General features: G+C 44.2%; 1 protein-coding gene across 1 annotated transcript; it reads left to right on the top strand.

Moving 5' to 3' along the window:
* Positions 1-309: 309 nt before the first annotated feature.
* Positions 310-9,626, top strand: LOC101345945 (homeobox protein SIX4). The gene is made up of 3 exons (XM_004370921.1): positions 310-1,178; positions 4,115-4,803; positions 8,830-9,626. Exons 1-3 carry the CDS (start codon positions 310-312, stop codon positions 9,624-9,626), a joined length of 2,355 nt encoding a protein of 784 aa, XP_004370978.1.
* The last annotated feature ends 2,393 nt before the right edge of the window (positions 9,627-12,019 follow it).

Raw genomic sequence — 12,019 nt, 5'->3', positions numbered from 1 at the left:
GGTGGCGCGGCCGAGCCGGCCCGGCCGCCTGTGCCATATAGTATGCAGCAACCCGAGGAGTCACGTTGGGGGAAAGGCAGAAAGCAGCTATCCGTTTACACTACTTTGCTCTAGCAGCTATCTTAATGGTGACTGCGTGGCCGGGGGGAAACCTGATCGGCCAGATCCAGCCGAAACCGGGAGGGAGGGAGTGGGCTTTCCGGAGGGGGGGAGGGGGGAGGGAGACGAAGAAGGAGGAGTAAGAGAGGGGGAAAGAAAGAGGAAAAGAGTACGAGGGAGTGAGGGAGGGAGGAAAATAAACAACAAAAAATGTCCTCTTCCTCCCCCACCGGGCAGATTGCAAGTGCGGCGGACATCAAGCAGGAGAATGGGATGGAAAGCGCCTCGGAAGGGCAGGAAGCGCCCCGAGAAGTGGCGGGGGGCGCGGCGGCGGGGCTGAGCCCCCCGGCTCCAGCCCCTTTCCCCCTGGAGTCGGGGGACGCCGCAGCCGCCGCAGCCGCCGCCGCCGCCAGGGTGAGCGGAGAAGAAGGGGCAGTGGCGGCGGCGGCCGGAGCTGCGGCGGATCAGGTACAACTCCACTCGGAACTTCTGGGCAGGCACCACCACGCCGCCGCCGCCGCGCAGACCCCGCTGGCCTTCTCGCCCGACCATGTCGCCTGCGTGTGCGAGGCGCTGCAGCAGGGGGGCAACCTGGACCGCCTGGCCCGGTTCCTGTGGTCCCTGCCCCAGAGCGACCTGCTACGTGGCAACGAGAGCCTGCTGAAGGCGCGGGCACTAGTGGCCTTCCACCAGGGCATCTACCCCGAGCTCTACAGCATCCTCGAGAGCCATAGCTTCGAGTCGGCCAACCACCCGCTGCTGCAGCAGCTCTGGTACAAGGCGCGCTACACCGAGGCCGAGCGAGCCCGCGGCCGGCCGCTGGGCGCCGTGGACAAGTACCGGCTGCGCAGGAAATTCCCCCTGCCCCGCACCATCTGGGACGGCGAGGAGACGGTGTATTGTTTCAAGGAGAAGTCGCGCAACGCGCTTAAGGAGCTCTACAAGCAGAATCGCTACCCTTCGCCCGCCGAGAAGCGGCACCTGGCCAAGATCACCGGCCTCTCCCTCACCCAGGTCAGCAACTGGTTCAAGAACCGCCGACAGCGCGACCGGAACCCCTCCGAGACCCAGTCCAAAAGGTGAGCGCCAACTTTCCTCCTCCTCCTCCTTTCTCTCCCCAACCCCCTTCGCAGCTTTCTTTTCCTCCAAGTGCTCACAAACATGGCGCTTACCTTCCCCACCGGCCTGGTCCGGCTGCCCACCTCCCCCCGCCCCCCAAGGAGCATCTAAGGTCTCGGAGCCACCAGGAGCTGGAGAGAAGCAAGGAGCACCACCTCCCCCCGCCCCCCAGCAGCCACCCCGACCCCCGCCTCTTTCCCAGACCGGGGGAGCGGCGGCGGTGGCGAGGGGCGGGGTAACCTCCCTCCTTACCCTCCCCCTTCTTCCCCCCAGAAGTTTCTCGTCGCCCGCCTAGGTCTCAGTCCCCGCCCCCACCTTGGCTGGTCACTGCTGCCCGGTTTCCCACCCCCATCCTGCTGGCTTTGAAGTTGCCACTCTTTCCCGGGTTCTGGCTGGGCAAAGGGAGCGTGTGTGGGCGCCTGGAAGACAGCTCTCTCTGCCGCTCGAGGCTGCTGAGGCTGCTGGCGCCAGCCGGGGTCTCCACCTCCGTGGGGTCAAACCCGACACCGCGCGCGCGCGCGCTCCCGGACCCCCGGGGTTCGGCTGCACCCCAGGCCTGCGCTGGAGGTCATTGTCGCGGCTCTGGAGGAAGGGGAGTGTTGAGTGGGGGCTGGCGGCGCAGAAGGGGTCTGGGGACGTCGAGGTTTTATATGACAGAGTTAATCATTCACCCTGCCCGCTGTGGTTCCCTTCGCGGCCGCGGCAACGTGGGGTGCTGGTGCGGCTCGGCTCTACTGTGTTTTGAAACCTGATTCTGAACTTCTTCGGATCGGGTTTCAGCGCCGCCGCGGTAGCGGGGATGAAGGGCTGCTTCCTGGGACCCCAGACACTGAGGGGCTCTCTCTTGGTATGGGGAGTGGGATGGCGGAAAGGCTGGCATAAAGCAGTCCAAGAAAGGAGTGGGGGCGCTCAACTCAACACCTCCTTGAGCGCCCACCCTGTCGAGTTTGAACTTTTTGACTGGTAGGCCCCCCTCCCCACCCGAGAAAATATTGGGCTTGCCATTTCTTTTGTGCGTTCTCCCGAGTCAGATACCTAGCATGTAAGAGTGTATTGTTGGGCGAGGTAAAGTAAGGAGAACCAAAACCCAAACCCACAGCCTTCAAGTCGATTCCAACTTAAAGCGACCCTATAGGACAAGATAGAACTGCCTATAGGGTTACCAAGGCTGTAAATCTTTACGGACGTCGAATGCCACATCTTTCTCCCGTTGAGCGGCTGGTGGGTTCAGTTAGCAGCCGAGCACTTGACCACTGCGCCACCAGGAGAAGATCGCCTAAAGAGAGTGTCTCCAAACCCCTCCCCCTCCCCACCCCACCCCCAATAGGAGAGACAGAATCCAAAAGTAGCTCTAGGGTTCTGCTCAGAGAAGGAATCTGGGAGCGAGGGAGCCCGCCTGGGCCAGGTGAAGGTGACCACCCCACGCATTCCTGAAACCGCAGCGGCGCGTCATCGCCGCTTCTGCCCCTGCGCCTGGCTCCCGACGTAGGGAGAGGAGAAGGAAGGCGCTGTGCTGGCCCCTGGCCTTGCGGTAACCAAAACAAACCGCGCACCGCGGCGTGCATGCAACCTTCCACAGACATGCCGAGAGACCCAGAGTTACTCTGCGCCACCTGCTCGTGTGCTGCTAGAGGCCGCGGATCCCACTGTTCGGAACCCAGAAGGAATCTGCGGGGCCGAGGCAGAGGGTGGGAGCGGGCGCGGCGCGCAGGCCATCTGCCCTGCAGCCTCGGCCTCTGAGCTGGGCGCGTTCCCAGGTCTCCCCCGCCCCCTACACCACTCTGCCGGCTTCGCCACCCACTCCATACCCCCGCCCCCGGCTCATTTGCTTGGTTTAGGCCCCTCTCCGGATCTACCTCCCACCCGCACCCCGGTGAGTCACCCTTGCAGACGGCGACGGCGGCTCAGCCTCAGCTCGTAAATCAAAGCGCTTTCTGCGCTCCTGGCCCCGCAGCCCAAATCCCGGGTAATCCCCTTCCCTTGGCATGAAAGGGAACCGACCGCTGGGCACTGCAGGGATGTAGGATCCTCTGCTGGGCCAAGTCCCGCCGCGTTTCAAAACTAACTCTCACTCCTACTCTCATCCCCGCCCAGCCTTGAACCAAATGGGAAACCCCGACCACTACTCCCACCTTGATTTGGTCTTTCCCCCAAATTGGGGAGCTGAGGAACACAGTCCTGCCTGGAACAGAAGGACTGAAGGAGCTGGGGAAGAGGTCTAATAGTTACAAGGCCGATAAGTGACCCACACCCTTTCCCTCCCACCTCACCAGGGCACTGGATGGTGTATGTTTAATAGGTCCCTTTGGCTTCCTTTGGAATCAAAAGCGACTGCATATAACTGTTCTTGGGTTGAAAGTGCTTTTCCTACAACAAGGACAGCCACTTTGTTGAATGAGAGAGTTGTCAGTCTGGTGGAGTAGAAGTTTGGGAGCAGGTGAGAAAATGATCTCTTGTTAACTAACTGGCAAATAAAGCTGAACACTTCCCACCTCCTGCTCTTTTGGCAGTTTCATCTACCTCGAATATAATACTAATCTGAATTAGTTTGAGGGGAGGGAAGTTCCTAAATAGGAAAGATGAACCATCTCATTTGATGAATTTTCCATATGTTCTACGTGAGGAATTGCACTTAATTCTATAAAGACATACATACTATTCTCCTTTAAGTCTTATTAGCTGCATTTACTGTTATTAAAAATTACTGGGATCTTCCCAGATTCTCTGTCTCGTCAAAATGTGCTGAAAGGCCTCAGCCTAAACAGGACTAACAGACCTGCTGTGCTTTCCTTGAATACTGTCTTTAGTGGGTTTAAAGGCTGGTTTTCCAAAGTGGCACTATGTAAAATGTCACCTCCCTGACCTTCTGAATGTCTTGATTTTCCCCTCTATACAGTGAGTCAGATGGCAATCCCAGCACTGAAGATGAATCCAGCAAGGGACATGAGGATTTGTCTCCTCACCCACTCTCTGGTTCATCCGATGGCGTCACCAACCTCAGCCTTTCCAGTCACATGGAGCCAGTATATATGCAACAAATTGGAAATGCTAAGATACAATTAAGCTCTTCTGGAGTTTTGTTGAATGGAAGCTTGGTACCTGCAAGTACCTCACCTGTCTTCCTTAATGGTAATTCTTTTATTCAGGGACCCAGTGGAGTTATCCTTAATGGATTAAATGTGGGAAATACACAGTCCGTGTCATTGAACCCGCCAAAAATGGCGTCAAACCTTGTGAGCAATGGTATATCCATGACTGACATACTGGGGTCTGCCTCCCAGGATGTGAAGGAATTCAAAGTCCTCCAGGGTTCTGTGGCTAGCTCAACAGCCACCACCTCCTACAGTCCCAGTGCCCCTGCATCATTCCCAGGGCTGATACCCAGCACTGAGGTGAAAAGAGAAGGCATTCAAACAGTGGCTTCCCATGACGGAGGCTCTGTAGTGACTTTTACTACACCAGTGCAAATTAACCAGTATGGCATTGTCCAGATCCCCAATTCCGGAGCACAAGGCCAATTCCTTAATGGGAGCATTGGATTCTCTCCACTACAGCTGCCTCCTGTTTCAGTGGCCTCTTCACAAGGTAAAAGTCTCATTTGGTACCATAATGCAACAGTGAATGTTGGTCAGCTGCTATAATTAATGCATTTTGTGAGAGCTATAGATTGATGTTACTCAAGTACCTTATTAGATGTGATAGCTGCAGAATAGCCTTGACTTGATTCTCCTTCTTCACAACACCCATGTAATAGCCAGCTTGCTTGATTCCCTCACATCCTGGGGATGAGCTTTTATTTTCCTAGCAACTGAATGGAAAAATACAGTTCATAGCAAGTCTTGCCAGTTCTACAATTATAGAAATATGATAAGTCAGCCAGTGCTTACAAATTAGCCCACTGCTTGACATCTTAATATTAAAAATTAATAATATTGCTTAGAACACAAAATAAGTCTAGTAGTTGGTAAGAATGCGTATCCTTTACCTACGCATTATTTATTTAACCAAAAAAATGTTTTAGAAGAGCAAGCTAAAAGACAATGTTCCTGGTATCATTAAGACTAACAGACCTAAATGAAAACCAGAGAAATATGTGATTGGGTTTCTAGTGCTCTTGTGTGTACTCATCACCTAAAGGTATGGGTTTATTTAAGAGGACAGCCATAAGCCTTATTTTACATGTTTGCGGCTTTACTAAAAGCAGCTCAATCTGCCAGAGAAAGCTCTGATCTGAAATTCAGGAAACCTGAGGCTGATATGCCATTTATTTACTGACTTTAAGCAGGTCTGGATCACTCTGTCGTTTTCTCTACACTGAAATAGGAATGGTTAGAATTTGGCAGCGGACATTACAGAGCCCTTTGAATTCAGGAGTGGGAGATGATAATGCAGGTTTGCCTTCTTGTAAGCAAATCTGACAGTTCAGATTTTTACAAAAGCAAAATAAGCAATGCTTAGCCTTAAAGGTCAGCTTCCTGTAAGATTGTTTTACCAAAAAAAAAAAAAATCAATTTATGCACAACTCTTCTCATTCCACAACTATGGTTTACTTGTACTTATTTGAGGCATTAATGGAAAAATTACTGTGCAGTAAATTTCATTCTCTACATTTGAAACGGTAGTAAAAACACAAGAGCCCTGCAGCATACTATTCATTTTTTTCACTATTCCAGGCTATAGAGAAAGTGAAGCTGAGACACAGTCCACTATAGGGCAAAAATATGAAAACCATAGGGAAAGCCAAAGTGTTTAGTTTTATAATAATTTAATATACCTTCCTGACAATAGATAACACTTTAAAGCAACAGATTTGAGCAAAGTGTGTTATGTGCATTGACAAAACAGAAAAGTAGAAAACTTTTGATGTGAAATCTAGAAAATGCTACCAGAAAATTATTACTAACCAATAGCTAATTTTTTTAATGGGACATTTAATAGGGATAAGAATAGCGTTTTCAGTTAAAATCACTAAGATCAAATGACAGGCTGTCAATCCTGAGACCGTCTGGGTGAGTTGAAGGCGTAAGTTTAACCAGATGGGTCCAGGAAGCAATGTTTCTTTATAGAAGTTTCATACTGCAATTTCAAGTAAGGCACATTTTGGGATTCAGCGTTTCTCTAAAACAGACAGCCTTCCTTAAAAATTTCTAGACAAGATAGATTATTTTTCTATAATTGGAATTTATATGGAAAAGCAAAATATCCACATCTTTTACTGACTTTATAATATGAGAGAATAAGGGTTTTTTTCTTACCATCATTAAACTATTGTTATACTTTCATTTGGATTTTTTTTTTTTTTTACTGATTTTAAAATTATTGTCCAATTTATAATTAAAATTACAGTTATACCTAAAAATCAAGCTTTAGATCAACATCTGCTTTCCCCCCTTCATTTCTGTATATAATAATTTCTATCCATTCAGAAATATTATTTTATTTATATTCGGTGGCATTTGGGGAAAATATAGCATCTATAGTCCTGGTGGCGCAGTGGTTAAGGGTTCAGCTGCTAACCAGAAGGTGGGCAGTTCAAACCTACCAGCTGCTCTGCAGGAGAAAGATGTGGCTTTCATAAAGATTACAGCCTAGGAAACCCTGCGGGGCAGTTCTACTCTTTCCTATAGGGTCGCTCAACGGCAACAGGGTTTTTTTTGTTGTTATGTTATTTTGGCTGTCAAAATATAATAATTTTGTTCACATTCACCCTGGCAAATAATTTTACACACACATATAAATGAATAAGTAAGCATCTATTTCAGATATTTTTTTGCTATATTTTAGCAGTCTAAAAAAATGTCAAAATATACTTAAATTGCTGTCAGACCGTTTCAAATAAAAGCAATTGTTTCATCTCTTGGCCATTTATGTTAGGGAAGAACCCAAACATACCTAGGAATGTTTTTCTTAACACCAGTATTTTAGTGAGGGATACTTTCCAATGGTTAGATATTTGAAAAGAGTCAAACATAAAGTTTTAATTTTTTTTTTCTTTTAAAGATATTACTTTGCATTTAGGGTGCTTAAAAATGTTTGGAAAACATAGGTATAAACTTGCCCGTGGCACTTATTTATCAATTGTTGTTTGTTTGTCAGTTGCTGTCGAGTCATTTGCAACTCATGGTGACCCCATGCATGTCAGAGTAGAACCGCTCCATAGGGTTTTTCAAGGCTGTGACCTTTCGGTAGCAGATCTGCAGACCTGTCTTCCAAGGTGACTCTGGGCGACTTCAAACACCAACCTTTCTGCTAGTAGTTGATACAGGTGGCCATCTAATCACAATTATTCTAGTAATTCAAGAAGGGAAAACTTTCAGGTGAATTACCTTTGAGTTGTTTTCTCAAAATGAAGTTAAGAGTTTACTGAACATTTAATTTAAGATTAGTGTTAAACAGCCCATATGAATTGTTATGTTACAGCTCCCCGCAATCTACCTTTTCTTCAATAGCAGGATTTGGGTGCCTGGATCATCTAATTGCGACCATTTCACTGTGCCTATGTAAAGACTCTGGAAGAAAAGGGTTTTATTTGCTGTATGTATGTGGGATGGGTCTAGTTCATCTACATTGTCTGAGTTATATGATTTGAAGATCTCAGCTTTCAACTTTTTTTTTTAACCTCTGGTCTCTACAGACCATTAATGTCAGAGCCTGAAAAGACAGACCTTTTAGAAAAGCATTAGCTCTGGTTCTTTACATTAATCTGTATTTTAAAAAGCAATTTCAATTATTATTATTAATTCTTCATATCACTGCAGCACTGTTTGAAATTTCAGATCTGGCACAACAAATCAAAAAAAAACCTTTTGAATGTTTGTTGACTTGACATGACTTTATGGCTAGTTTGGTGAAAGTTTGAAACTTGTCCGTACAGGTTTATATGGTTAACTTTAAGCCCCGGGGTAACTCGTTTTGCGTGGTGTTTTACACACTTCCATTATGTCAATTTCTGAGCCTTCCTGAACAAAGGCATTTTATTTTGTATTTGTTTTCTGGTTCCAACTGGCAAAGTTAGCTATCAGTATTAACTGAGAGACATCAATTGATCATAATGAACTAGAAACCTGACTGAAATAAGAACTTGGAAAGAATCTTTTTTCACACTTGGTTTCTAAGCTAATAATTTTCACTCCCAGTTGGTCATCAGAATCACCTGGGGAGTTAAAAAATATGTAGATTCTAGGGCCGACCTGCTACTTAATTGAGTCAGATTCTCCAAGGAATAAAACCAAAAAAACCAGTTACCATTGAGTCGACTCTGACTCAGGCGACCCCAGGGGTGTCAGAGTAGAACCGTACTCCATGGGGTTTTCAATGGCCAATTTTTTGGAAATAGATCATTAGGCCTTCCTTCCATGGCACCTCTAGGTGGACTGAAACCTACAACCTTTGGGTTAGCAGCTGAGCACTTAACTGTTTGCACCACCCAGCGTATCTATAATTTCAGGTGCTCCAGGTAATTCTACTAAACTAGTATTGGGCTAAGATTATTGTATAGAAGTATTGTTCTTCATAGATAATATACCTAAGGAAGATCATATATGTAAAAATGTAACATTTTTTAATCCGTATCACTTACATCAGTGATAATCTGTACTTTATTCTTTCTAGGTAATATTTCAGTAAATTCAAGCACTTCAGATGGGAGTACATTTACAAGTGAGCCCACCACAGTCCAACAAGGAAAGGTTTTCTTCAGCTCTCTTGCTCCCAATGCAGTGGTATACACTGTTCCTAATTCAGGCCAGACTATAGGGTCTGTTAAACAGGAAGGCTTGGAGAGGAGCCTGGTATTTTCTCAGTTGATGCCTGTCAATCAGAATGCACAAGTGAATGCAAACTTGTCTTCTGAAAATATCTCTGGGAGTGGCCTCCATCGTCTGGCCTCCTCATTAGTTAATGTATCCCCAACTCATGATTTTTCCCTAACTCCCCCTACACTACTAAATCCCACTGAGCTCAACCCTGACATTGCTGATAGCCAGCCAATGTCTGCACCTGTGACAAGCAAATCTACTGTGACATCTGTCAGCAACACTAACTATGCAACTCTTCAGAACTGCTCCCTTATTACTGGTCAAGACCTAATGTCAGTCCCTATGACCCAGGCTGTCCTTGGGGAACTAGTTCCTGCAGCTGAAGACCAAGTGGGTCACCCCTCCCCAGCAGTACACCAAGATTATGTCAGAGAACATCGTTTGGTTCTGCAATCAGTAGCTAACATAAAAGAGAATTTCTTACCAAATTCTGAGAGCAAAGCAACAAGCAACTTAATGATGCTAGACTCCAAATCCAAGTATGTCCTAGATGGCATGGTTGAGACTGTCTGTGAAGACCTGGAAACAGACAAAAAAGAGCTTGCCAAGCTCCAGACTGTCCAGTTGGATGAAGATATGCAAGATTTATAAACTTTATTTCTCTTTCATTTTTTGGCATCAGCAGACAAATCTTTTCAAGAAGCCCTGAGGACATCAAGCATTTTCCCATTTAAAGGAAAATGCTCTAGTTTTGCAAGTAAATGTACTCAAGAGACTTTGGGTTGATCTGGGTGAAGATCAGATTAAATAAACAGGAGTGGAACTGCATTACTGTAACCTTTTTGTTCACATAGAATCTTCTCTTTTAAATAGATGGAGACAAAGGAACATGATTAAATGTATCAAGCCAAAGTGTCTATCATTTGGTTCACTTAATATAATTCTGAGATCAGAATGGAGCTTGATAAATAGTTTTTAAAAATTAAAAATGTGTACACCTAACATAGAAAATTAAATATAGGTACGGAGCATTAAAAACAATGTAATTCTTTTTGTTTACTTTTATTCCACGGGCATTGATAAGGTTAAGAAGCATAAATGGTACTCCAAACTGTTCTAATGATGTATTTTTGAAGTTAAGTAGCTTAAATATATATCTCTGACAAATATATCTATTTCTATGTTTCAGCATTTTCACAAAAGTCTTGGTTTAAGTCTCTACACATTTCCAAATGTGATCGCTAGTAGTTCAGTGTGGCTGAGAGAGTTTGAAACTCCACTGAAAACTCTGAAACAAACTTCAGTCTGAATGTAAATAATATCAGCTCTATAAGCAGAATTTTGAGTAATTACAGTGAATTTTATTTATACTGTGTATGTTTCTCTTATACTTTAGGCACTATGAACTGAAAACTGTTTTCTTACTGTTTAATTTATTCTAATTGTTTGAACAGGAAGTGAACATAGTTGTTTCCAACAAAGTTTTACTTTTTGTAGGATTTTAAAAGTAATGATTTTTATCAGGAGTTTATTAAGGTCAATATTAATAACACTGAAGCAGGAAATCTAACTCCCAATATTGGAATTTCGGTACTTTTTTTCACATCCTTGCTCCTTATTTAGCAACTCTGATTCATTTAAATATGTTTTTCTATAGAATTCTATGTGCCTTTTTACCTTGTGGCCTTTTTATTATTCTTACTAAGGTACAGAAGTGTCCACAGAAGCACTGATGGTTGTTTTCTACTATCCAACAGGGTTAATTTCACCACAGAATTGCTTTAAACCTGAAGAACTTAAGTTTCACAAATATTATGTATAATGTTTATGCTGTAGTAGATGAACTAATTATTGCTGATGCTTTTCATTATAGTGAAAATTACAACAAATTATAGACTACCATGTAAGGTAGGCTCTAGGCTATCAAACCAACCTTTTTAGAGTAAAGAAAGACTATGTAAAATCTTTGAAGCAAAATTCTTCCCTTTGAAACTTAGTTCTAAATATTTGAATTAGTTATTACATTATGACACATGACTCTTGTTTGCACTATATTAGCACGTCTTCTTTAAAAGTAAATCTTTTGGGTTTCTGTAAGAAGCTTGTTTGATAATGTTGTGAGCTGTGGTTATAATTTTTATCAGGACTCTGAACACAAGATGTAACAATGCAAATAACATATATGTAGTGAGTAAAATTACTCTGTTCTCTGGAAGGCAAGGAAAGTGAGAAAATGATCTCTTCAGAGATAACTTAAATTTGTTGAACATAAAAATGTTACCACATCTTGCTTTCCTTAAGATCAGAACAAAGGGTCCACTCTAGCTCTCTCAATGTCCATTGGCCGAGCATTTGAATAAGGGCCATAGAGGGTGTAACTTTTGTTGTTACTGCAGAGGGAACTTGCAGGCATAGATAAAGAGCCCTACAAAGAATTCCTGTCCCATCATTTTCATAAAGAACTTATGTCTCTTTTTTTGTGGAATTAGTGAATGTACCTAAACTGCTGAAACTACATTATTTTTTTTTTTTTTTACAAAGTCAGGTGTTTTAAGAGTTCTCTTCCACTCTACCACTACTTATAACACTTGTGTTTCTTTAGGTGTGTGCTGATCACGTACTGAGATTAATTAATTATATGGTTCTGTAGTGTAGTTTACATGAAAATGATATTTTCCACTCGATTGCTGCAGATACCAAGAGTTTGTTACTTATTTAAAAATACCCATCCAATAAGGTAGGTAGGAAGATTTTTAAAAGTTATATATGTTACATATATATAAAACTGGAAAAGTTTTATATGTCTTCCAAAAATATAATAAGCATCTCTTTTATTCAGAGTTCCTCCTCTTTTCTCCTTTAAGAAAAAGACAAGATAGCACAAAACTTAAGAGTTACCTATGAAACCGGTTCATGATCCCAACATGATGTAATTATAACCCTACAATTACTCCAGGTAGCTGTACAATATACCAAGTAAGAATCAATGCACATTATAAAGAACTTATTGTTCTTTTCTATCCTCTCAGTAAAATAAGGGCCAG

This window comes from Trichechus manatus, unplaced genomic scaffold (assembly GCF_000243295.1).
Source record: "Trichechus manatus latirostris isolate Lorelei unplaced genomic scaffold, TriManLat1.0 scaffold00010, whole genome shotgun sequence".
In the NCBI taxonomy this organism is placed as follows: domain Eukaryota; kingdom Metazoa; phylum Chordata; class Mammalia; order Sirenia; family Trichechidae; genus Trichechus; species Trichechus manatus.
Note: the sequence above shows the minus strand (reverse complement) of the source record. Positions and strands in the feature narration are given on the sequence as shown.